The sequence below is a fragment of the Festucalex cinctus genome, chromosome 2, assembly GCF_051991245.1.
Source record: "Festucalex cinctus isolate MCC-2025b chromosome 2, RoL_Fcin_1.0, whole genome shotgun sequence".
Lineage (NCBI taxonomy): Eukaryota > Metazoa > Chordata > Actinopteri > Syngnathiformes > Syngnathidae > Festucalex > Festucalex cinctus.
The window spans coordinates 16,454,554-16,479,547 of NC_135412.1; the positions used below are offsets into that span (position 1 = coordinate 16,454,554).

Here is a 24,994-nt window from a genome sequence, read left to right on the forward strand (position 1 = left end):
TAAGCAGGACGTGCTTTCACAGTATTCAGCAGACACACCCAAAGCATTTTGAAGCCTCATTTTACTTACTTGGCAGCAGTTCTTTTTTTTAATGCAAAGATGGCCTCTTTTTTAACGAATGTGCCCCTGCTTGCGAACGTCACCGTGAACTTTGCCAACCAGACGCGCTCGGTCCTCACGCAAAGGCTATTTGTCACCTGTGCGTGTACTCGAGTCTTGAATTTGACACCGGAATGCGGTTGGACAACTCTTCAGGTGTACTTTCACTCAGCCCACATCCTCACGTGATGAAATTATCACAAGTTCGACAATATCTTGGAAAAACAGGATTCCATTTTTCAGAGTTCAACAGTTTATTTAACAACTTAACAATGTAAAACTCAACACTGATGCACTAAACTGTCATTGCAACGGTTTGGCAGTTTGAATCCCGCAATGCAACATTTGAAAAGATTGCATAACTCAACATGACCAGGACAGATCAGATTAAAACAAAACAAAAAAATATATAACGCTTTTGTCCAAATGAGCTATCAGGAAATTACAAGTTTATAAATAAACTGGCACAGGTGATAACCGCTCGTCATCCACAAAAATAATCACCAGGAAACAATCTTTAACACAGCAACAAAAATATGAAAGCATTTAATGCCATTCACAAGCTTGGCGTAGGAGAAAAAAAACAAAACAAACAGTAGTCAGCGGTGACTATGAACTTTTGTCCGCCGGTATTTCAAAGTCAACTGGGCGATGATAAACAAAAACTAAAAAAAAAAAAAAAAAATCACAAAGCCATAAGCAGGCCCTCCCATCTCCAAAATGGTCACCTTCCTCTTCAATTTGGAGATCTTGAAACTTTCAACATGTCCGCGGAAATTTCTGTCAAGGACAGCTGACTTTTTTTGTTTTTTTTTTCTAATTAAAAAAAACAAAAACAAAAATTCACAGAAACATTTCCCACAATCCTCGTGGCAAATTTGTTCCACCCGCTTGCGGTCACTTTGCCTGCCGCAGCCCGTAAAGCCACTTGATGACGCGGGCGTTCCTCTCGATGACCGAAACGCCGTAGGGAACGCGCTCGTCGGCATCCTCATCCTCGCCACCGGCGTCGTCGCCGTCCTGCCCGCCGGAAGCGCCGCACTCCGAACCCGGAGCGCTGACGCTGCGGAAGCGGGCCAGAGACACCATGTCAGACACTGACCCGGAAAACTCCTGCAGCTCCGCCGGGTCCAAACCGCACAGGTTGAAGAAGCGCTCCAGCTCCGTCCCGGCTCGGGAGAACCGCTCGCTCATGTCCGATTTGGAGCGGGTCAGAGACGGACGTTTCTTGCTGCGGGGGGAGCCAGATAGAGGGGCGAGCGCCGGGGAGGGAGGCGGCAAATCAAGGAAAACGGGAAACGGAGAGGTCGGTGGGTTCTCCAGTTTGGGTGTGGTGGCGACGGGTTTCAGGGGAGAAGGCGTGGTGGCCTTTGCGCGGAGGAGGAGGTGCGAAATGGCCGGGCGGAGCGGAAACTGCGGGTGCAACGGGAGCGGCTGAAGCGGCTGCCGGATGAAGAGCGGCGGCCTGCGCGGGGTCCTCGCCCGGCTGGCTTGGGGTATGACGTCCACTCGGCGCACCGCACCCGCCGTCTGAGATCCCGGACTTTCCACCTGGGTCGCCTTTGGTCGCACCTATTACAAGACACGACTGTCAGTTGTCGCCACACTTCCACAATCTTTTGTACTTTTCCACCCTTGATATTCTATTGCCATTAAAACATGGAACCTACCAAAAGAAAAATTTAAGTCTCTTCTTTCATCGGGGGGGGGGGGGGGAAAGAAAAAAAAACTAAATAAATATATATATATATATATATATATGTTTCTATTTTGCAGCAATTAGCATTAGAATATAGCTAAGTTTCATCATTATTCACAAATCTATTTAAAATTTTGAGTAATTGAGCTTATTTTCAACATGGCGCTGGTTGATCTCCTTTGCTCTGCTGCCACCCGCTGGCCGTTTGTGTAATAACTACCATTTCTTCAATCGTTCTTTGCAGTTGAGAGGATGCATACTAAGTACTAAGTTGTTTTGTCTTTTCGAAGGCGGAAGGCGTGACACGCAGTGATACGAACAAACAGAAAAATAGTGCCCGGCAGTAATCGAGTCTGACTTTTTTTCAGGAGGGAGTTTTATGATGCAAAATGTATCACTCTTTTGAACACAAATTCTTTTTAGAAGAAAAACGCTTTATTTCCGTGACCCCAGCTAACTTGCCGGACTATTTTCCTCTCGTCCAACACCGGACCAGAACGCGTGTCATAGAACGCTGTCAGGCGTAAGTCAGTGATGATCGCACACACTGCAGGTGAGGATGAAATTGAGATTCATGTTAAAAAAATCCGAACTATCCCTTTAAGATAGGACTGTGCAATGAATTGAAATTAAATTCAATTGCAATTATTACAGTCCACAATTACAAAATTGGCATAATCGTAAAAAAAAAAAAAAGGTTATTAATACTAATTTTGAATTGTTTAAATGTATATATTTGCACCTTTTTATTTTAAAATAATACATTTTGGTTGGTCCAAAAGAAATTTGCATAATTAATTAAGTAGTGTTTCAAAGAAAATGTATTTATTTTAATATCTTCTTTATGTTTTAAACATTTGCTTGTTTTGTTCCAAAAAAAAAAAAAAAAATCATCCTAATCGTGATTACCAAAAGGAAACTCTCTCACCCACAACAGCTTCACGCAAAACGTGGAATAAGAACAAACAAAATTTTGCACCTTTTGTGTAAGAGTTGCAAAATGTGATGGAAGCATTTTAAAAGTTGAGTTGAGTCACCTTGGCGGGACTGGAGGAGCGAGGCTGCGACGGTGGCTCTGGCAGCTCTTTTTCCTGCGGAGTCAGCAGAGGCGACGCGTCAAAGGAATCTGCGCTCGCAACCGTACCGGGCCCCTCGCCGACGTCGCTGATCAGGCTGCTCAGATGTTCCAGGTCCAGCTGGACGGCGTCCTGCTTGCTCTTGGGCTGGCCGGGCGTCTTCTTGGCGGGCCTGAGCGCAGTGCAGGCGACGGGTCCGAGCAGAAGAGGTTTGCGTGCGTTGGGAGGCCTGAGCGGCTGCTGCTTGGACAGCGCTACCTGACTCTTGACGTACTTGGCCTTGTCCGCTTCCAGCCTCTCCACGGCGCTCTGCTTGGGTCGGACGGCCGAGGGCGGACTTTGCCGGTAGAATTCGGGACCCACCGAGCCCTTGGGCCGCAGGCGGGGGAAGGTCGCCGATGCGGCGGGCCGCGCCGGCTGCGGGACGGCCTCCACCGGCATTTTGGATCCGCGTCCCGGTTACAAGCTACAGTTGGTCAAGTGAGGTTTTCCTGTTCTTGGTGGGCGGGTTCATTGCCCGCACGGCTTTCTTGATGACCTGCGCAAGAGAGACCAAATCAAACCAGGAAATGAAAACCGGCAGTTGGAAGACCTTTAGAAAATATTGATCATTCTAAAACAGGGGTCACCAACCTTGTTGTTCGTGGGTAGGCCTACTGGTTAGTGCAAAGGCCTTCCAGCTTGGTAAAAATCTCTGGGGGGACAAAAAATACAGTAGAATTTTTTTTTTCCCTTTAATACATTTTTGTGAAGAAATTGATCATTTTCCATTTCTCACAGTTACCAACAAAGACCAATTAAGTCAAACAAAGGTTAACCTGCTAGCTTGTATCAGCTCCACAGCAAGCTGTCCACTCAAAGGGCCCATAGTATGAAAATAAAATACACTTTAGTGGAGTTTTCTATCAATAATATGCATCCCCATATGCATATTGTTTTTGCCAAGATACAATCCGCGGCGATTATTTTGCCAAGACTGGCAACTCGCCACCTATAGTTGACGTGACTTTGTAGTGGTAACTGACCGCTAAGTGGTCTCGACGAGACGGCTTGCACGTTGTGACCGCGCAGTGGCCTAAATGTGGACATTTGTGTTATTCATAACCGCTTGTAAATGTCTACAAGCATTCACGGCAAATTAGAGTCATTCACTACAAAATAACGCTCGCGGGAGAGTTGCCGCTTTCGGCAAACTAACGCTATAGTCTCTGTAGTAACATTATGCTACTTTTTACCACAGTAACACGTTATGCCACTTTTCCACACACTAAAATAGTTCTAAAACGCGTAAAAGACATGCCTGCCTCAAATTGGTTTTTGTTCGCCATGGCCAGCCATTTCCATTCACAACATTAGCACATGGCTAGCGGAGCCGAAATCACAGCCCCATTCGAGAGAGAAGGGTGTGGCCTTGTGCAGCTATTTACATAAAAGTGACACGCCCCTTAAAACAGGCTGTTTGGAACAGAGCGCTTTTTGGCCGATTTTGGGACAGCAAAAGTATTACATCCAAAGTAAAGTAAATTTAGTCTTTTACACATTTGACAACTATTTTAATATGTGGAAAAGTTTAATAATATGGGACCTCATTCAAAGCGCATATCTGCGTGATTAATCTGAGCAACAGAAAAGGCAAGAAAGCTTTTTGTGTAGCACATTTCATATACAAAAAAAGTAACAACATGCTTCACATCATTACCTGACTTCTGTTGACAGCTTATTCTATAGGTCGCTTGCACATGTCGTCACTTCCGCCTCGGATTTCTCGTAGTCGCCATGCTGGGTGGCCTCCATTTACGTAGCGATTCGGTCTAACACGTATCTATCACGTTTGTTTTCTGCGTTTAAAATGGTACATTGTTGCTGTATCGTTGGCTGTTCGAACAAAGCCAAGGGGGAAAATGGTCGGTCTTTTTTCCGAATTCCGAAAATAATTAGGAACCAGGGCCTGGAGACAGAGGAGTGCGGACTCCGGAGGGAAGTCGTTACTTTGGGCTCGTGTGTGCAGCGATCACTTTGTGAGCGGTAAGCTTGTTTACCTTTATTTAATGCATGAGGATTAATAACGTTTCGACCGCCCATATATGGGCAAGTTGCTTATGTTTTGGATTCATGAGCAAGCAAGTTCGGTAGTACAAGCTGGCTAGCGGACGTTAGCCGAAAGCTAACATCGAACATTTTCACAAGTAGTGCTAGTGCAAAGTGTTTACTGCTGAAATTGGATTGATTAGTCTTGGGCTTTTAATGCCGATAACATGTTTTTTGGTGGCAAAATGTAAACTTGGAAAAAAAAGAGACAGAAGGGGCTGATGCAAGAAAACAGAGCCCCGGTAGCCTACACATCATGCTAAAGAACTTATTCACGGCCACCCTACTGCGGTAAAATAACCAGTCTTTCCATATTTTATTTGTTTATATATTTGTTTATTTTAACAGGTCGCCCTGCGCCCGTTTTTCTGTCCAATCATCCCGACTGGGCTCCAACATTAAAGTTGGGTCCCAAGTTACAACATCTATGTCTCAGCCCAGTCGGTGCCAAGATATGAACGTGCACAGGAGAGACAAGCAAAGAAAAGACGACTCGAAGTGGCAGAGATTGTTGCAGTTATGCAGCCAGATGGCTCCAGTAACCTGTACCCTCAAGTACTGCTGACATCATTGACTCTGGTATGCCACTCAGAATTCATTACATGATATATTGTATGCATGAGTGAATGTATGTGTTTTTGTTTGTGTGTGTACACGCACCTTATATTTTAGAGACATTTGGAAGTGTTTATAGAAATAAGTATTTGCCTGTAGCAATGTTCATACATTAAAAAATGCAACAAAATGTGTACATTTCTTTTACACTGACAAAAAAACTATACTACTTTACTATATTAAACCTATTACTGGTACCGTATTTTTTTGTGATTTTTTTTTTCTTTATTTTTTTCTTTAGGGATCTCATGCCACACCGACTTGATTGCCAATGACATGATGGAAACGAAGGCGAGCATCAAAGCATTGGAGGAGGACAACATGCGACTGTTTGTTTGGCGCTAATAAAGGCAGCGTTTATACAAATTCTATTGTTGGGTTTGTTTACAAAGCTATACATAATACAAATGACAGGATTTGACTCAATGTGCAATATGGTCCCTCTTAAAGTAATGGCATAAATCTCTATTATTTCTAAAAGCACAAAAATGAAGTGAATAATGATTAGATGTAGTAATTTCAGGGTTAAAAATTGAACTGTTAATTAATGTCGTTTATTTTAGCACAGGTGCCTACCATCCTGAGATGACGGTATGATGTAATGTTGATGGGGTACGCAATGACTTTCATTATACTATGTACAGAGGAAAAAGTTGCTCTCTTTTAAATTTGTTTAATGTAAGACAAGTACCAGTACTGTGTTACAGTTTTCCCAATAATCCTTGTTTCACACTTATCACAAAACCACTGTCCTTTTGGCAGTCTAGATTGGCACACTTCAAGTGATATCATTTGATTTTACAATCTGCTGCAGCACAAAAAACTACTTTATTCCGCATCTTTGAAGTACATGAGCAAGTGGTAGGTGACAGCGGCTGAGCAGGAACACTGGAAGTCCACTGCTGATCTAGTAAATGCTCTCCCGAGCAGTTCAGGTAAGGAGGGGATTTTGGGAAAAAAAAACTCTGGCTTTTCCAGCTGGCCAAAACGAGCGATCTGGGTGGACTCGCTCAATCACACTTTGTCCACACCACAAAGTCGCAGAAGTCCGTCCAGTTAAACTCATCTGTGCCTGAATCTGAAAATATTACAAACATTGTAATGAAAATATGAAACATAGAATTAAATAAGAAACTACAAAAAGTAAAGCCATACATACCTGGTAATACTATTGGTGTTGTCGTGACAAGTGATGGGAATTGTTGCCATCTGGCACCAGACAGAAATTGGGTGTTGTGACAGCCTCCTTAACCGTGAGATCATAAGAAAAGCTGTCAGTATGCTCAGTAGTTACCATGAACACGTTTTATTGTACTGGAAACTGAAACTAAAAATACGTCCTCTGAGAGTGGTTAACCTTAACCATTTAGAATAAGTTGATTAAGTAACATGTAACTAGTGAAAGGGTAGCATTAAATTTAATTAAGCCACGGGGAGGCTGTGCATAGTTACTTTTTATTCTTATACGCTCTGCCATATTTGCCTGTTATAAAATTGTTAGAAAAACCACATCAGGTAAACCTAGCTGTGCATGTAAACACAATGATAACAGGAAGCCTGAGAACAAATCAACATTTTTGTGTGCAGAATTACCAACACCATGTGGTTTACTTACGTGCAACAGCAACAGTTTCTTCTGATGCGATGCTAAAGTTTACACTCTGTATCCACCCGCTTACAAAATAATTGTAAGCCTCCAGGGATTTGTTGGCGTGTTATGGAGCATGTTGTCAACGCGAGGTAGGGAAAGATGTCCAGAGATGTCACATTTGGCCAGCAAGCTTTCTCCGTCAAAAAAAAAATCACCCATGGTCAGGACGTAATTAGGATCAATCCCGCCACACAGAGACACCTTCTGCCTGTATCGTTGTTTTTGATCTTCCGGTAAATCGTGAAAATACTGCGAAAATTACATCAGGTTGATAAGCTCTACCGTGTAACTCGCGAGTGTACCTTGTGAACCGGCGGACACCCAATATGGCGCCCGAAGGAAAAACTCCCATGATGCATTACGATGTGCAAGCGACCTATTTGCGTGCAGCATAACAGCTAAATGCTGCTTCAGCATGTTTGCTTTGAACGCTCAATTCCATTAATCAACCAGAGATCAATTAGCTTGTCCCTCATTGATAAATGTCTGAATTCCCACTAGTTCTGTTATTGAATCAACTTATCTGTTGAAATTTCGCTCAGCTCAATCAATCAATCCTTCCAATTTAACTAGTCTAGATTTAATCAAGTAAGCACGCACACCTGAAGCCTCTCCTGCTGACAAGGTGAACACAGCACAGGTGCTTCCTCCGACCATTTCAGATGCTCCGTGTACTTTCAATTTCAAATCAATGCCACTCACATTCTGCACATTGTTGCCTTGCCAGATTCTCTGCTGGAGCCGTTTGACTTTTACAGTCACATACTTCTTTTACACTTCCAGTCACCTCTGCACTAGAATGATCTTACTATCTCTCGCCTCACACGCCAAGTAGAGCCGGCCATAAAAAGAGTTGACACGTCCAGAGACAAAGGAAGCAAATAGCTTTACATAACGACATGTAAACTTAACGGCGAGAGATTAAAACAACAAAAACAAATCGTCCCACATTTACTGTATTGTAGACTAAGGGCATGCGTAGGCTTGCCCCCAGCAACTCAATTCCTCCAACGCCAAGGAAACAAATGACTTAGAGAGTTTGTTTGTCAAATAAGAGGAAAGTCCTCACCTGGACGTAAAGTAAGTTGTCGCTTCGTTTTCACCGGCGCTCGTGCTGTCGTCTTCCGTGCTGTCGTCTTCCGAGCTGTCCACACGAAAAAGAAACGACGGCATCAAACATTTGGAGCAACACCACCAGTTTAACCTGCGTGACAACTGCAGTGTGCTGGCTCAGACACCGCCCACTTTCTTGCTGATTGGGCCGTTCCAATTGAAACCCGGAAGACAGTGCGCCGGCTAAATTTACCTGCCTTCAAATAAATAAATAAATAAATAAATAAATAAATAAATAAATAAATCTTCCTTCAAGCGCCTATAAGAACGCATTTGTATTTATATTATTTTCGCCGAAACAATTCGCACACTACCAGACCCCCCCACAACCATTGACACTCTTCATCTATGTTAAATTAAAAAAAAAAAAAAATCAACATTGAATGTATGGATTTTATAATGTTAGCACTTGAGCATTTTTTAAAAAACATAAATGACTTTTTGTTCAATGTTAAATATTTCAGATATCAAAATGAATTTCTTTTACTGTATTGACCCGAACACTCGGCTGTGGTTGTTTTCGTATTTAAATTGATTGGTCACAGACCAACCATTAAAAACATGAGATGAGGACATTTTTTAACAGGATAAATAATTCTGTTTTATTTATCCTAACATACATGTTGGAATATGAGAAAAAGCCAGGGTGCCTGGAGAAAACTCCAAGTAAAAGTCTCCATGCTTGCTTGCAGTGCTTTTCTCCAGGCAAACACCTAAAACAGGTGAATCTCATCCAATGGCTGCATCTTTTGAATGAGACATCTGACCATGCCATGTGGTATTTTATATGTCAATCATATTTTCAGCGGCAAACAGAGAAGGCAAACCAAAAATAAGACACCATAAAATGTCATCTTCACTAAGCTTTCATCACAATTGCATTAACAAAAAACAATCATAACAAAACTGATTGAAGTATGCAAATATACACAGTGGACACTATGTATTATTATATATTTATTTTAGGGGCAATCCGATCAGGGTTTTAAGCTGCCGATTCCACTACTGAGCATCCATGAGTGAAATATTGGCCGATATCAATTCTAATCACATGGATTAGCTTAACATCTTTCAATTTTAGAGTGCTCATAATGATTATTTTTATAATTGATGAATCTGTCCATTATTTTTTATTAGAGAAAACAAAACAAAAAACATCCAAATTTTCATTCCTTTATTATACAAAAGCAGGACATAAATTCAAATTGAAAGTGTAGAAAATTCACAAAAATTATGATTCAGTTACTGGTTTGGTGTGTAACGTGCAGTATTACACAAAGTGGGAGGGGACACCACATTGTATACAGGCTGGACTCTATTGTTGGCTGCAGGTTGCAAAGTACTAGCTAGGGGTAATTGGTTTATTTTTGTGATCGGCAATAAAAGGCATTGAGAGACATACGCTGCTCACGTACTATTTCACACAAATTCGATCGATCGGAGAACCACGTTCTTTTAGTCTGTGTTAAATTTCATATTAAGACTTATCACAGGTGGAATATATTCTTGTCTGTGCATAATAATGGCATTAATAATAAATGACTTTCCAAAAATATACAGCTACCCCAATTATACTGTCAGTAGTTTCTTAAATAATGCAAAAATGTTGATTTTACATCAACATACAGTACTGTATACCTATAAATAGCAAAATCAGAAAAACAGATTTTTTCAGTTGGTTTTTTTTTGCCATTTTTGAAGATTGGAGTCAGGGAGCCATGCTTGCGTGGCTTTTTTTCCTAACCTGCAGACACCGATTCAAACCCCAAACCTCAGAAGCGCGAGACATTCTGATGTTCTACGTCAAGACACCGAGCAATTTTTATCTTTATCCTTAGCACCGAGACTGTGAGCACGTCTGCGCCTGAAACTGTCCCTCAGTCCCCATCGAGGCGGCTCCTCTTCTTCTTCTTCTGCTGCTCGTTTTTGGGACGGACTCTTCCGCAGCTGCGGCGGCAGTGGAATGGGCCGCCCCAGGAAGAAGCCCTCCTGCTCAGAGTCGGACGAAGACGAGCACGTGGAACACGAGTCTTCGTGCCTGCGCCGGCTCGACCTTGAGTGCAGGACGGGCGAGGAGGCGTCACTTTCTCTTTCGCCTCGGCCCTCCGCCGTGTCCAGTCGAGGGCGTTCGACCTGCGAACGACTGGCGGGGAGGAAGGAGGGGTCGGATGAAACGCGGTACCGATTCCGTTTCTGGAAAGATCCCTCTGGTCAACACAAAGAAACAGACCAAAAAACAAACAAACTACGTTATGAATGAGAGTAGGAGACGCCCCCCAAAATCACCCATAAAAATCCCTTTTCTCTCTGTACTGCTGGCATTCTTTGTTCTCAGAGTGAATAATGTGAATGTTAAAGATTAAAAACATATCAATGAAGTGGGAATACTTTTAAATCCAGATTAAAAACTAGCTGTAAAACTATTTTAAAAATCGTTTTGAATCTGATCAGTAGGGGTGGGAACCTCTGGGTACCTCACGATACAATATGATACGAGGCTCACGATATAACAAGGCAATTATCGATATTGGTCAAGTAGATTATCGTGGATTTATTACCATAAATTCACGATAATCTACGATAAAACTACTCAAGACATAAACTGTTTTTTCAATGAGAGAATAGTTTCTTTTTGTGCCATCACTGGAACACAACATTAAAACTGGTGTCTTCTTCACAGTGAGTACTAATACAAATGTCTTCTTAACAGAGACAACTTTCTGTGAACAAATTTGTCTTTCATTTTAGAAACTGTGACAATTTTTTACAAAAGTAACTAAGTAAATAAATAAAATTACTTAAATATTAAATCCAATGAAATCAATGAAAGCAGAAATTGTGTGCTTCAAAAAGCCAAAAAATGAAATGTTTTAAAACTTGAAAATACACATTTTTCTAATAGAAGCGTATGCAGAACTACGACAGTGTATTAGGCCACGTGTATATATATATATATATATATATATTTTTTAGAGGGCAGGGGCAACATGACAAGAAAAAAGGTGGCAAATTTGCCACTTTTTAATATGACAAGAAAAAAAGTGGCAAATTTGCCACTTTAGAAACTGGCAACTATTATATTGTTTAATCTCTGCTAAAGCAATTAGTATCTCCTTGTTTGAAAACCTAACCGAAAAGTACATTTTAACGAGTTCTTCCATCGTAGACATTTTGCGAACTGTGTCTTGCGAACTTGCCAGTTTATAAACTGGCAAATTTGCCACTTTTTTTTCTCCGTCCTCTAAAACAAAAACATTTTCTACGTGGCCCTAATTCGCCGTCGTACAAAACTGAGTCAGTTGCTGGACAGATAAATGTCTTACGCAAGTAAAAGTAAGCTCATGAGTCTTTTTTGCCTGAACACTTACATTTCCCCGCCACTCTTATGAGGCGCTCCCCCTAGTGGCTCGCCAAGTCATTGCTCAATAAGTAATAAACAATGGATCCATAATAGTGGCTGTATATTAACTACAAATATTGATCCTTAGCGTCGGCGTATCGCTAATCTTGCGGGAGACAAAGTATCATAATTTATCGCAATATCGATATATCGTCACACTCCTACTGATCAGTGTAGATTTTCACCTATAACAGGTAAATCTGGAAGGTACACCCCGCACCAAACGGCGGTTCACCATCCTCCTATTCTTACCCAACAGATCCATCTGTGGTGGGATTCCTTTTTGCAGATGCAGCCTGCGTCTGAACCCTCCTTCCTCCTCCTCCTCCTCCTCATCCTCCTCCTGAGGGCTGTCGTCATTTTCTTGCGGCTCCTCTCGGTGCTCCTCTTCCTCATCCTCCTCGACCGAGTAGCTGCTGCTGATCGGTTCTCGGAAGCTGACCCTCGCCGTCCCGCTTCGAGACAGCGGGGGCGGCGAGCCGGGTGGGCTGTCCTCCGGCTGGGGGGCGGTCAAGGGGGATGAATCCTGCGGCAACGCGAGGTCTCGAGACTTGACGGGAATCGGAGGCGGCTCGACGTGCGACGTCATCGTCGTCGTCGTCGTCTGGAGAGAGTCTGGACGAGAAAGTCAGATGAGGCTTTAAACAAAAACATTTGTAACTGATGACTTAACGATGATCACCTCTCATGACTTGATTGGTCTTTTCCACCCACTTCCTACAGTCTTGACCGGTCGAGGTTCCTCTAGAACACAGACTCGTCGGAGGTTGTGCAGAACATCCATTTAAAAGGTCGCCAGCGGGTGGTTTGCGTTTGCCGTCGTTTGGCAGCAAAGTGTAATGTGGGATGTCGCTTGGCCAAGATGGCCCGAGGCCATTCCCTCGATGGATGTGCGGAAGCGGTGAATAGGAGCCTCGTGGATGACCAAGACCACCAGGGGAACCGACTCCGTTTTCAACTGCAGTTGAACAGTTGACACCTAAGAAAAAAAAAAGGAGCAAAGTTTAGCAATACAATGAAACCTTGCAAGCAGCTTTAACAGCGTCAAGGCTGTAATACTTACTACCCATAACGGGGTTGACGCCCTCTATTGGTTGTAACGGGGAACCGCACTGCAGTTGCTGGCATGGCCGGGCCGGCCCACAGCGTCTGTGCTGGAAAGGCCGGCCGTGGAGGGCCGAGTCGCAGGAGTCTGAGTTGTCGGGGTCCTCCCCGAGCGAACAGGCCCTGGAGCAGAAGATGAGCCCCCGTCGGGGCAGGAAGGGGCGGCCCAGTAGAGGCAGGCGGCAACGGGCGCAGCAGAAACAAAACTCGGCCGCGTGCCAGCGTTGACCCTCGTATGTCATCTGGCTCTGGCCGATGCCTGTAATGGGATATTGGTCATTTGGGGGAGCAAAAAAATAAATACATAAATAAATAAAAATAATAAATAAATAAATAAATAAATAAATAAATAAAGAAACATAGGTTTGAGTTTGCTTCTAGGGCACATTCATTTCTATTTATCAGGTACAGAAAAAAAATGAATACATTGCTACCTTGACTCAAAAGTTTAATTACTTATGTGACGATGCTTAAATCATGTAAATCACAGTTTAAAAAAAAAAAAAAAGAAAAAAAAAAAAAAAAGCAACATTGTATACATCTAGTAACAAAATGTTTTTCCCTCAATTACTACAGTACATTTGATTTCATTTCTACTGGATTTAATGGCGCCCTAGCAGCACATACACAATGAATGGGTTTGTAGATGGCATGCTGCTTCTTGCTAAGTGCAGTGCGAAAAGAATTTTAATGCTCGGTATAGCAACTAAATGTCCAGCCATCTAGGCAACGCCGTCTTCCCATGTCCGTGCCGGACTGAAAGACTGAAAATAAGATGGCGGTGGATGAGAATAGCGGTTAGCCTCGCTAGCTTCGGCTAGTCCGATCACATCCAGTCTTAAAGGGGAAGTTCACCCCCCCAAAAAAATATAGTTTGTGGAATACAAATTTAGCAAGCAGATTCACCCATTTTTATCCATCTGGAGGGGGCGGCCATTTTGCCACTTGCTGTCGAGTGAAAATGGTATCACAGTTGCTCAGGTCTCAGGTAACAACCAATCACATCTTAGCTTCAGAAAACATGTGAGCTGTGATTGGCCGTTGGCCTGAGCAACTGTGACGTCATCTTCAGTCAACGTCAAATGGAAAAATGGCCGCCTTCTGAGAATGATAAGAACGGCTGGATTTTGCTTCATAAGTCATATTCCACAAATATAATATTAAATCAGAATGTCATGTTTAGACTAGGTGGGTCACATATAAAATATGATTGTCAAGAAATGTTTAAGGTTGACTACCCTTTAAAAGATTTGTACCAGCGGCACCTCGCAACGAGGACAGCTGCGCAAAGTGAAATTCCACCTCTGTTGCCAATATGTTAATGTAAAGACGTCAGCTGTGCACAAACAAGAACTTTATTCATCATAGAAGTTGTTTGCCAGAACAATGCAGATTTTCACCTGTTGCAGATGGTTCTTGATTTGTGAATAATAGACGAGCGTTTTCTACACCAGGGTTTTTCCTGTGTACAAAATTTAGAGGTGGCCACCTCCACCAAATTTACTTCCACATCCAGCCTGAGCCACTGACATCGCTCAACACAGCGCTCCAGCGCTTTCTAATTTCTAGTTCCTGATTGTAAAATGGCTGCAGGAGGGCGGCCCATAATGGTATCGGTGACTGGTGCGAGTACCGATACCTTAAAATAAGACAGACCTTCGTATCGGTAGTCACCCATCACAGTCAGGGTGATACCACCTCTGCCTCAATTTAAGACAGGAAAATCCCTGTTTCATGTTTGGAAACATTTTGGTATTAGTACCTATTTGTTCCCCGCAGGTGTCACAGTACTCGGCGTAGAGGGACTCGTAGCACGAGCAGCAGTACGGCCGGCACTCTTGCATGATGTACCGCTGACCACCCAGCGCTGCCTCGCACTCAAAACAGCTGAAGTGCTTCATGTGCCAGAACCTTCCTTCCGCCTCTGTGCATTCGTCTGCAAAAATGATCTTGCAGTGCAAAGAAACAGGCCTCAGGTTACGACAATGAAATGAAATCGCTACAAAGTAGAGCTGAACAATTTAGCAAATGAAAATTTTGGCGTTGCAATTTGTCACCTCATCGCAGGCCTGACATCGGGGCTTGAGCCTCTCAGCGTGATGCCGGCCGCAGTAGATGCGTCCGTCGTGGTAGAAGTAGATGAGGTCGACCAGCAGCTCGTGGCAGAAGGCGCACTGGAAACACTGAGGGTGCCAACACGTGCCGTTTCCCGCCCGGCTGGCGAACACGGCCATGTCGCCGCCGCTGATCTTTAGGCCACACTGGGGGAGGGAAGCTTAAGGTGTTTGGTCTTTTCATGGTGAGACTCAATTGAAAAAAATGAATGAATTCAGTCCTGGAATGAGTTATTGGACCTAATATTTCAAAGAGTTACTGGCAGTCAAAACAAATCAAGAAGCAGGAGGCATTTTAGCATTCTGTGCTCTAATATAGGAATGCTAATGCTAAAAATATGGTTAAGTAGCACATAAGTAGCCTGTTCTAAAAAAAAAAGCTCACCAGTGATGGGACATTGTGATTTCATAAGAATGTAGTAGAAAATAAATCAAATCATTTGAGAAGGACTGACAAAGAGGAATGTCATTAATTCATTCATTATTAGAGACTGCTACATTTAATGTACGAGTACAAAATAAAAATGCTGCTCTACCTGCTTGCAGACGGCTCCGGTCATGGTGACGGGGAAGAGCCTGACAACGCCTCGGCCCACGTTGTCTCGTTTCCTTTGCTGGCTGAACAAACGCAACTCCCGCTTCTCCTCCTCGTTTAGCGAGCTGCAGTAGTGCGGCTGTGAGATGACACGCAACAAGAAATCACATGCATCACGGTTCCAAAATAACACCTGTATAACAACTATGCAACTGCAAAAAAGGTTTTATCCACAGAGTGACGAGGTCTCTTTGAGGTCTCGTTTTGAGAACGTGATTCATCAATTGAGAGAGAGATGTTACCTCACTGTCATGCGCAGGAAGTTGATGCAGCAGCTGTTTAATTCGGTGTCGTTCTCCAACACTGTTCACAAAGGGCACCCTGTCCTCTGGCAAGTTGCGAAAATATTGGTAAACCTGCAAAGCAGACAAGTGTATTCACAGAATTTAAAAAAAAAATGGTTAAAAGAAAGATTTTTTAAAAACTGGTAAAAATACTGGTAATCCTGTAAGGTAGAAAGCATGTGCGCATATTCGTGGGGGGGGGGAAAAAACTGGTTAAAAGGAAAAAAAAATGGTTACAAGAAGAAGAAAAAAAATGTCAAAAAACAGGTAAAAATCCAGATAAATATACAAGGTAGATAAGTGGTAAAAAAAATGGTAATAATAGGCAGACAAGTGTATGCACCGAGAAAAAAAAAAAAAAAGTGTTTAAAAAAAACTGGGAAAAATAGACAGACAAGGACATTCACAGAAATCAAAACAGGTAAAAAATTAAAAAAAAAAGTAAGAAAAAAAAATCCTGATAAAAATAAAAACTGATAAATAAATAAATAAAAAATACTGGCAAACATGCAAGGCAGTATTCACAGGAAAAAAAGGATGATTCACTGATTTAAGAAAAACAAATATTTTAAAGGACTTGGAATTGCAAAGAATCACATTATAATCAGTTTGAAATGTTTGGCACAAAAAGCAAAAGGTCTCCAAATAGATCTCGAGTACAGTGGTATCTCGACATGCGAATAGGGATATACCAAAATTTGGTCACCGGAAAAGATTTTTGTCACTGACGCAACACAGCAGAAACATAATGTTGTGATGACGCAAGCAAAAACATTTAAAGCAAGCACCCTAGAGTGTAAACCCCGGTTGCTGGCTGACAATGACTGGGTTGAGATTAGAATTAGAAGATGAGGGGATCGGCACAGGGTCAGCCAAGGAGACTGGGGCTTCCACAACTGGAACTTTCCTTTTCTATCCTATCTGAGCAACATAACCTGGAAATATTTGGAGGAAAGGTGGTTCGAATTACAAAAAAAATATTAATCATAAATCTTTAGGTATGTTGCCTTGAAACCAACTTTAAGAAAGGGTTTGAAGATTCTTTTTTTTCCGAAGAGGGTAAAAAAATTGCTCCCTCACCTGCTCGGGCTTGAGGCCGGGGGGAACCCAGGCATATTCCTCAGAGGCGCAGCCCGAGTCATCGTCGGAGATGGAGTGCCTCTGGAAGTCTGACACCAGCTTCGTCATCATCTTCTCCAGCTGACCCGGCATTGAGCGCATGGCGTGCTCCTCTCGCACACACTTGCAGTGCACGCAGATCTTCCTGTGGACGCAATGACACCAGGATGCACGTCACCGCCAGTGAAATCATCTCACGGTGCTGCTCTTCCTTTATTTAGTACGAACATTGGTTCCTACTAGTGGAACGTGGAAGAATGACTGAATTAAACGTTTTGTTTTTTCCCTTCAGCAATGTAAATTTGTTCGGTATAGTTCAGCTGTGTTTCACTTGTAAAATCTAACAACGTTTAGTTCACCGTTCACACACGATGACTAAATTTCATTTTAATCCCATCACCGACCAAAGTGAAGCGCAGAGATCCCGACTTGTTTTCCCACCAACATCCCACTTTGCATTAGGGGCACAAAGTCCCTTCATTTGTGTCCCAAACAGGCGGGAAACCAGGTCAGTGGCCTAAGCCAGAGGGGAGAAGATGGGAGCCGTAATCTCCCTCTCAGCCGTGTCCTTGGACTCCACATCTGTTGCCGGGCGGGTGGGCTCGTTTGCGGCGAGACAGAGACGGAGGGGTGTTATCCTGTTGTGCGAGGGCGACCATGTGGCATAAAGTATTGCATGTACATCTCTGTTGTGTAAGAGGCTGCCAGCTGGTACCAGTTGGCATAAAGCTGCTTTATCCCAGGCAAATACGAAAATCAGCTGCACCACATCTTAAATTCCAGCTATTTCCATTCTGCTTAATAAGAGAGTACGCTTGAAGGTTTTGGTTCTCAAACTGGGGTCGGGGGACACCTAGGGGCCTGCGAGCCGTAACTTGGCAGCAAAATAATTTGCAATGAATGATGTGTTATCATTTTTGATAAAAAGTGCATAACTAACACAGAGCCAATTAATCCTTGCTACTTTAGCCTTGGGCCAGTCAAATCATTCACTGCCGTTGACGTTTACATTCGTCAACTGGAATTTAACCATTTATTGCCACCAACGAATATATTCGTCAAGTACGTTTTTCAACAGGCAGGTGGAAGACGGTTTCGCACCAGCTCTTCTGTGAAATTCAAGTTTCTACACTGGATGTCACATCGAAAAATGTTCTCGCCTTTAAGGGTTCGTGGTCCTGAAAAGTTTGAGAAAGCCTGATCTGATGTAAGCTGCAGTGGTGCCTTGACATACAAGTGCCTCGAGTTAAATGTTGCACGCAATACGAGCAGTCATATGGCTAAAACCTCTGCTTGGATTTGCAAGCAAATATTTTTGATACGATGCAATGTATGCTGGCACTGAAATCAATCAACTCACTTGACAACAAGCAGTGTTTTGGCAAACAACGGCCAATCTTCGAAAATGGATTAACAGCATTTCCCTTCATTACAATAGGGAAAGATTTTAGATGTGTTTTGCGTTACGAGCTTGTATGAATTAAACACCTGGACCATGCAGCATGTCTAGTTTATGTTAGCAAAACAGGACATGCGAGTTTCGGTGGGTGTACGGAAACAGCTGGAGACCACACGGTCATCGTCCTCCAGGTGATGAAAGCGACTTTCAGCTATGCAACGGGCTTTTGGATCACACCTGCCTCATCATAGTTACTGTTGTCAAGTCTGACAAGCTTTCAACATGACATTTTATGTGCTTCATGGAGAAATATGATCCATGTTTGAATAACAGAAGTACCAGTAAGTATCCACCACGTGTCAACACAGTTACAATTCCACCTTGTGGATTTCAAAAGACCATTTAACTTTGCTTTAAAAATTATGCTAGTTTAGTGCTAATACATAATGGAAAACGCTATAGATTGGCTAAGGAATAGCATCTATGCTGGTAATAAAATCCTTCTTCTGTGCCAAGATAATCTAAGCGCATCTAATGCAAGCACAGGTTGCTACCCGAGCCCTGAGCAACTGTGATGTCATTTTCAGTCAACAGGAAGTAACAAAATGGCCACCTCATGAGATTGAGTTAAGATGGTTGGCATCCCCCTTAGATCTGGTCCAAAGAATCAGCAGGGTCTCTCCAATGCCAAATTTGTGACATAGCAATAATGATGGCGACTGTTAAGACTTGTGGGGGGTCTGTGGGTGAAAAGTAACTCAATTGGCTCGTTGCTGACCGGAGCAGCATCTGCCTCCCGCGCTCAATTGAAGACGTGTGAGAGCAAGATGGATCACAGCCGGCGGCGGCAGCTGAGCTACTCTACTGTGGATGATCAGAATCTAAATTGGTTAAAGAGGGAAAATACAATTGACCAAGCCTCTGAGGTCTGACATGCTGACCCCATACATCTTAGTCATTCAGTTACCCTAATATTTCAATTCATGATGATAAGTCACATGTGATCTGTCTTACTACCAAAAAGTGTTCTCTATAATGTTACATCATCCATTACGGAGCCCCAAACATGATATGGGGGAAAACATCAAGTTTTGGCCTCAATATAGATGTAACATGCACAAACCTTGCTAATTGGTGCATTTTCACACAAGCAACAAAAAGCACAGGGAGGAAATGTGACCTCGTGAGTAATTAAAACACTTCCTGCCAAGGAGGCCCGGCAAAGTCACAATCTGTCGGGGCGCCTTCAGCTCGTACCTCCATCCATGGACGCGGAAGCCGGGGCACTGGTCTCCGCAGCGCATGCAGGGCTGCCCTCTGTCCGGGTCCTCTTCCTCCTGCTGGAAACAAGAAGCTCAGCTCACATCGGTTCCCACCGCAAGCTGGGCCGACTCGCTCTTCACGCAGCCATTCGTCTTTCCCGCACAGTATGGTGAAAAAGCCTGCCTATAGTTTTTTTCTTCTTCCTTTTTAATTATTATTTTTATTATTTTAAACTCCATATGCTAAATGTTTTAAAGTTTGCTGAATAATGTTTTAATATTGTCATTGTATGTTCTTTTAGTAAATTTTGTAACCTACTTTTATTTACTCTTCTTCCTCTGAATGTTAACTACTGTGTTTGTTGATGCTTATGTGTTGTCTTTCCTTGTGTAAAGCACATTGAGTTGCCTTGTGTATGAAATGTGCTATACAAATACACTTGCCTTACCTATAGTTGGCACACGGATTGAATGAATGGGAATCCTGCATCATCATGATTCATATGTGTACCGTCAAAGTGGTGTGGTGCGATGCTAGTGGGGCCGCGTGTGACCTCGGGGAAAAGTTGTTGTTTTTTGCCATACTAGAATAATGTGTAATTGCACTTCCATTACAGTAGGTGGCAGTGGCACACTCATTATTAAAGAGTGTGTAAAGCATATTAGCTCCTCTACAGAAGTGTACTGACAACAATATTATATAAAAAAAAAAAAAAAGACGATTTATAGTTGTGTAAAGGTGGGTGTGGTTAACAAAAAATAACTGAGAAGCTCTATCAATTTTTACTTACTTAATTTCAACCCCACAACTTGTTTTGGCACTCTAGCGAGCCAGACGAAGCTCGTTGCTGGCTAGCTAATTGTGTGTAGGTGACAAGACTCGAGCATATCCAGCACGGCGAAGCTTTTTCAGATCATCTTGGCGGATTATTGTAAAATAAATAACTACATTTGCTTCTCAGTTTTGCTAATGTGTTTTGATGAGGCACAACATGCAGATTTTGACTCGCAAATTGCGATGCAAAAGCGCTTCTTTGCAGCCTTGGTGTGTGCACTCGCGTGTGTGTACTCCATCCTGCATGCAGGTTTTGGAGCTGGCCGGAAGGAAGTAGGCACAGGATGAGCGCTGCACCCTTCCCCACTTTCTTTTCCTCCGATTTCACATTAACAAGCGCACAATTTCAGCAATAAATATGTTGGTGCTCATTTAACACCACACCTCTTAGAAGCACTGTAAGTACTTTGATGGGTGTTTTCTTTTCCACACAATGGACAAAACATGCACGCACGTGACTCAACTGTTTGCTCACCCTTCTACTTAAACATACACTGTCATGCTGTAATTGCAGTACACGGTACTTGGAAGCAGACAGTTTCATGGGCAAAGCAATAAAACGAAAGGAGGTGTGGTAAGGTTTGAACAGGATACATGCACGTACCTGCTTATTTTTTTCCCTTGTTTATGAGTGCAGCCACATTTGCAGTTGCGTTCAGATCAAGCTTGCTTTTATGGATACTTGTACAGTAACACTGATGGACGGTTGCAGCCCAGACAGTATTGTATGGATTAAACAACAATAACAAAGGAAAAAAAAAACATTGTGTAATTGTACATCCATTTGCAAATACTGTGAACATTTTGGATTGAATTTTTTTAAGTGAGGATATAAAGTTTGGAAAATGACTGAATGGAAAGTTCAGAATTCACCCTAACTGAAAAACGGTTAATTGTATCAACTAAATTTCTTTATCAAAACACAATTACAAAGCCTGCAATAATTTAGGATAGTTTTTCATTTATCGAATCCCACCATTTCCCAATAACACAGAAGAGTGTTGCATTTATCTCTTTGTTGCGTGTGCAGTAAGTAAGTCAGTCAGCAAACAATACATGCTGCACTCCAACGTAGGAAACGAACGAATGTATGAATGGTGGCGCCAGTTGTTTCGTAACACTCGCAAGCAAACTGAGGCTGGGAGGCACACAAGAAAGTGCGTGTGTACATTCAACACTGCAACTGATCATTACTATAACCGGGAATGGGAGTAAATGGCCGCGGGATTCAAAACACCTTTGGACGCCCCACATTGATAACAGGACACCATTTTTGTTTTGTTTTTGCCGACGTGTCATTCAGAGTCGGCAGATGAAATGACACCAAGCGAACACCCTAGTATTGTCATTCTTGCGACTTGTGCACACAAAGAGTGACCTGCATGCATGGGTATGTGTTGCTTTTACCCAAGCAAGCTCAAACTTGAGCACAGTCTGCTCAGTACTTGAATGACGACGACTAAATTGAATAACGCAAGCAACCTGATTACAAGAAAAAGTGAATTGATCAAATGGTAAGAATACAAACACGTAATGCACGCACAATTCATATACGAGCTGCCGATGGCCAAAATTCACACAAGTCATTTCAAAATGCGCACCGGCTAACACGTCTACCGTTAACAGCCAGCCAACACTACACGCTCATTCGCTGACACCCACGTCACTCACCAGGCCCGGTCCTGCCTTTTAAAGCCATACACAATTGAAGACACAGATTCTACAGTAGAATTGAATGACAGAATGGCAACACCAAGTGAAACAATAATACATGCACGTTATTGTGGTCAAGAATGCAAAATTGAGGACTGAACCGGATTGGATTATCCAATAATTTATTTTCGTATACAAGGTGAATTGTTATGAGACCGGAATACTGAGAGATGTACATCTCTTTGTTGGATTGTGTGTGTGATAAATAAAAAGTTCTTAAAAAAAAAAAAAAATGCAAAATTAATGTTTGCCCAATTACTCTAGGGGAAAATCTGTATACCTGATCTAAAAATAATCAATAGCTGAAGGTTTTTTTTGTTTGTTTTTTTTTTGCTTTGTTTCTCTTTATACCAAACAAGCTTTGAAACTGACCCCCCCTCCCCCCCCCCCCCCCCGCCTTCCACAAACCGGATGAATGGATGGATGGACAGATGGATGCATGCATCGGCTACTGCACATCTGCTCAGTCTTGCAATTTTCTGTCCAACTATTTACCACAGAGGTGCCCAAGACCGACCCTTGAGAGCCCCACCCTAGGCAGCCTGTTTTAGATGTCTCCCTCCTCCAACACACCTGAATGAAAATTATTATCAGTTCATCAGCAAGCTTTGCAGAAGCCTGATAGCAATAACAATCCTGGTCATATGAATCAGGTGTGTTGGCGGAGGGAGACATTAACAGGCTGGATAGGGGCTCTCGAGGACTGGACATGGCCACCCCTGATTCATGACATCCACTTCATATCTCCTCCTAACCCACAGGTGGGCCGCATTAATTATAATTTTTCATAAATGGAAAAAAGAAAAGCAAAACACTCATCCGTTGAAGTAGCCTTTGTCTGGCAACAACCCTAATGACTAATACAAGTTTTCGTTTTCAATTTAAGTCTGTCAGTCAGTGAAAAGTCACAAATCACTTTCTGCCACCCGGAAGTACCCTGGCGCCTATTGTTATTATTATTATTATTATTTTTAAAAGGTCACGTTTACATCTGCATTATCCAAACCTGCCCCGCAAAAGGTTGTGACGTAATTTCCCACTCCCCAGACTCACATTGAACATCCCAAGTCACAAAAAAATGTGGAACTTTATGGGACACAGTATGACAAATAAACACGAAATTAGCTTTTATTTATTTTATTTTATTACCGTTTTTTTTTTCAAAGTGGTGATTTGACCCAAAAAGAGCACAAAGCCAGGTAGGAAAAAAAAGTTTACTTTCGGACTTTAAGGCGAGTTTCAAAAGACAATGTTCAGACAGTTCAAAATACGTAAAACAATGAATAAAAAATAAATGCGGAATCGTATTTCAAAGTGGAGGTGACAGAAGTCAAATGTACATCGACAGCAAACACTTACCGAGTGGTTGGTTCGTCGCTTTTTAGACCCGCGGAGAAACATGACGGAGGAAGTGTGCGTTCGAAAATGCACTCCAGTATCCAAAGAGAGAAGAACAAAGTGGAGACATACGGAAACGTCTCAATTTTCAATATGTATGCTATATAAACTACATGATGTTGCCACCAAACTACCTCGAAGTCCCCGAACGCTTTGCGCTAACAACTTCAGTATTCATGACTAAGAGAGACCAACTTCCTTCTGCCTTTCAAAGTCAGATACAGGTCAGAACGAGTTTTAGTAAATACTCGAAGACACTCAAATAAAAGAAGCCTACACACAGATAGCAAATTAATGACGAAATTTAGATATTTAAGAGACGCACAAGACGATTTAGATATGGCCGTTGACATTGACGTAGGTTTTGTTTTGAAGGCTTAGCCCTCCTACTACGGGAAGATTAAAAGTTCCTGTTAACTTGACCAACCTCTCGTTTTTACCTTGTGAAAGCGAGGTGTGTGTCAAGACTATCGGTGATCTTGCACGATCGGTGACGCGCATGCGCAGAAGATCGGCCTCTAACTACGGCATACACACTAGAACAAAATACCTTTATATGCCTATTGTGTTCGTAAAAACATAATAAAGAATTCAAATAAATTACTTATTGATGCATTATAAATAAACTATTTACTATAGGTTTTAAAGAGGAACGTTTTACTTTTGATACCATTTATTCCTAGTGAGTCTTCATTCTTAAAATTTACTTTGAGTCTGCAGCGTGTGTGTGTGTGTGTGTGTGTGTGTGTGGGGGGGGGGTTTAAACGCCTCCCCATTAGCCACACATTGTGTTCTAAAGAGAACAAAAATAAACCGTACCCATTCTCACAGAAACTACAATTACAGTATGTGTCACATTTTTTTTGCGTACAGAATTGCTTTGATTCAAATAAATTAAAAAAGAAACGTGCACCTGTCCTATACCTTTCGCAATGTCTGTTTCAAATTTTTATTCATGTGTATGCAAAAATTAATACACCTACATACAGTATATTCAAGTGTCAGCATTAAAGGTTAATAAACATCATTCAATGTGATTTTACTCAAAAAATAATCACACACAAACCTGATTTTAAAAATAAAATGAGAAAATGATCCTTTTCCATACCTAGTTATATTAGAATTAATTACTATTTACGTTATTCATTTGATTTAATTTGAATGTAAATGTATTTGGATTTGGACTGAGCTACCACTTTGTGTTGACTAATATTTGACCATTCATTTGATACAAGTACTGCAACACCAACACTGAATTCACACCGAAAGTGATCACACAGAAAGTATTCAAGGCTGATATAAATTCTGCCTGGCCTTTATTTTGGGTCTTCACAGCGACCCAAAAAACATAAAGCATATTTTCAGTTTTTTTTCTCATCTGCCATGTCAAGAAAAATCTAATTCGAAAACGAAGAGCAGGCGTTCCTTTT

At 42.2% G+C, this 24,994-nt stretch overlaps 2 protein-coding genes and 1 long non-coding RNA gene across 6 annotated transcripts; 1 reads left to right on the forward strand and 2 right to left on the reverse strand.

The window, feature by feature from the left end:
- Positions 1 to 334: 334 nt before the first annotated feature.
- Positions 335 to 8,495, reverse strand: LOC144013933 (protein FAM110A-like). Of its 2 annotated transcripts, none has more exons than XM_077513319.1 (4): positions 8,298 to 8,495; positions 3,508 to 3,568; positions 2,836 to 3,412; positions 335 to 1,671 (listed from the first exon to the last, which is right to left on the reverse strand). In XM_077513319.1, exons 3-4 carry the CDS (start codon positions 3,313 to 3,315, stop codon positions 997 to 999), a joined length of 1,155 nt encoding a protein of 384 aa, XP_077369445.1. In that variant the 5' UTR covers positions 3,316 to 3,412; positions 3,508 to 3,568; positions 8,298 to 8,495; the 3' UTR covers positions 335 to 996. The 2 variants fall into 2 exon arrangements, with proteins under 2 accessions (XP_077369445.1, XP_077369446.1); XM_077513320.1 differs by lacking the exon at positions 8,298 to 8,495 and adding an exon at positions 7,931 to 8,275.
- LOC144013936 (uncharacterized) lies at positions 4,595 to 6,048 on the forward strand. The gene is made up of 3 exons (XR_013282371.1): positions 4,595 to 4,899; positions 5,311 to 5,541; positions 5,819 to 6,048. It is a non-coding gene; the product is annotated as an uncharacterized LOC144013936 (long non-coding RNA).
- A 1,005-nt stretch (positions 8,496 to 9,500) lies between the features above and the next one.
- Positions 9,501 to 24,059, reverse strand: prickle3 (prickle homolog 3). Of its 3 annotated transcripts, none has more exons than XM_077513337.1 (11): positions 24,005 to 24,059; positions 19,614 to 19,696; positions 16,919 to 17,102; positions 15,797 to 15,910; positions 15,496 to 15,633; positions 14,903 to 15,106; positions 14,608 to 14,794; positions 12,805 to 13,104; positions 12,424 to 12,720; positions 11,994 to 12,356; positions 9,501 to 10,548 (listed from the first exon to the last, which is right to left on the reverse strand). In XM_077513337.1, the coding sequence occupies exons 2-11, from the start codon at positions 19,658 to 19,660 to the stop codon at positions 10,145 to 10,147; spliced, it is 2,238 nt and encodes a 745-aa protein (XP_077369463.1). In that variant the 5' UTR covers positions 19,661 to 19,696; positions 24,005 to 24,059; the 3' UTR covers positions 9,501 to 10,144. The 3 variants fall into 3 exon arrangements, with proteins under 3 accessions (XP_077369463.1, XP_077369462.1, XP_077369461.1); XM_077513336.1 differs by lacking the exon at positions 24,005 to 24,059 and adding an exon at positions 23,526 to 23,989 and having other exon boundaries at positions 19,614 to 19,693; XM_077513335.1 differs by lacking the exon at positions 24,005 to 24,059 and adding an exon at positions 23,526 to 23,989.
- Between the last annotated feature and the right edge of the window lie 935 nt (positions 24,060 to 24,994).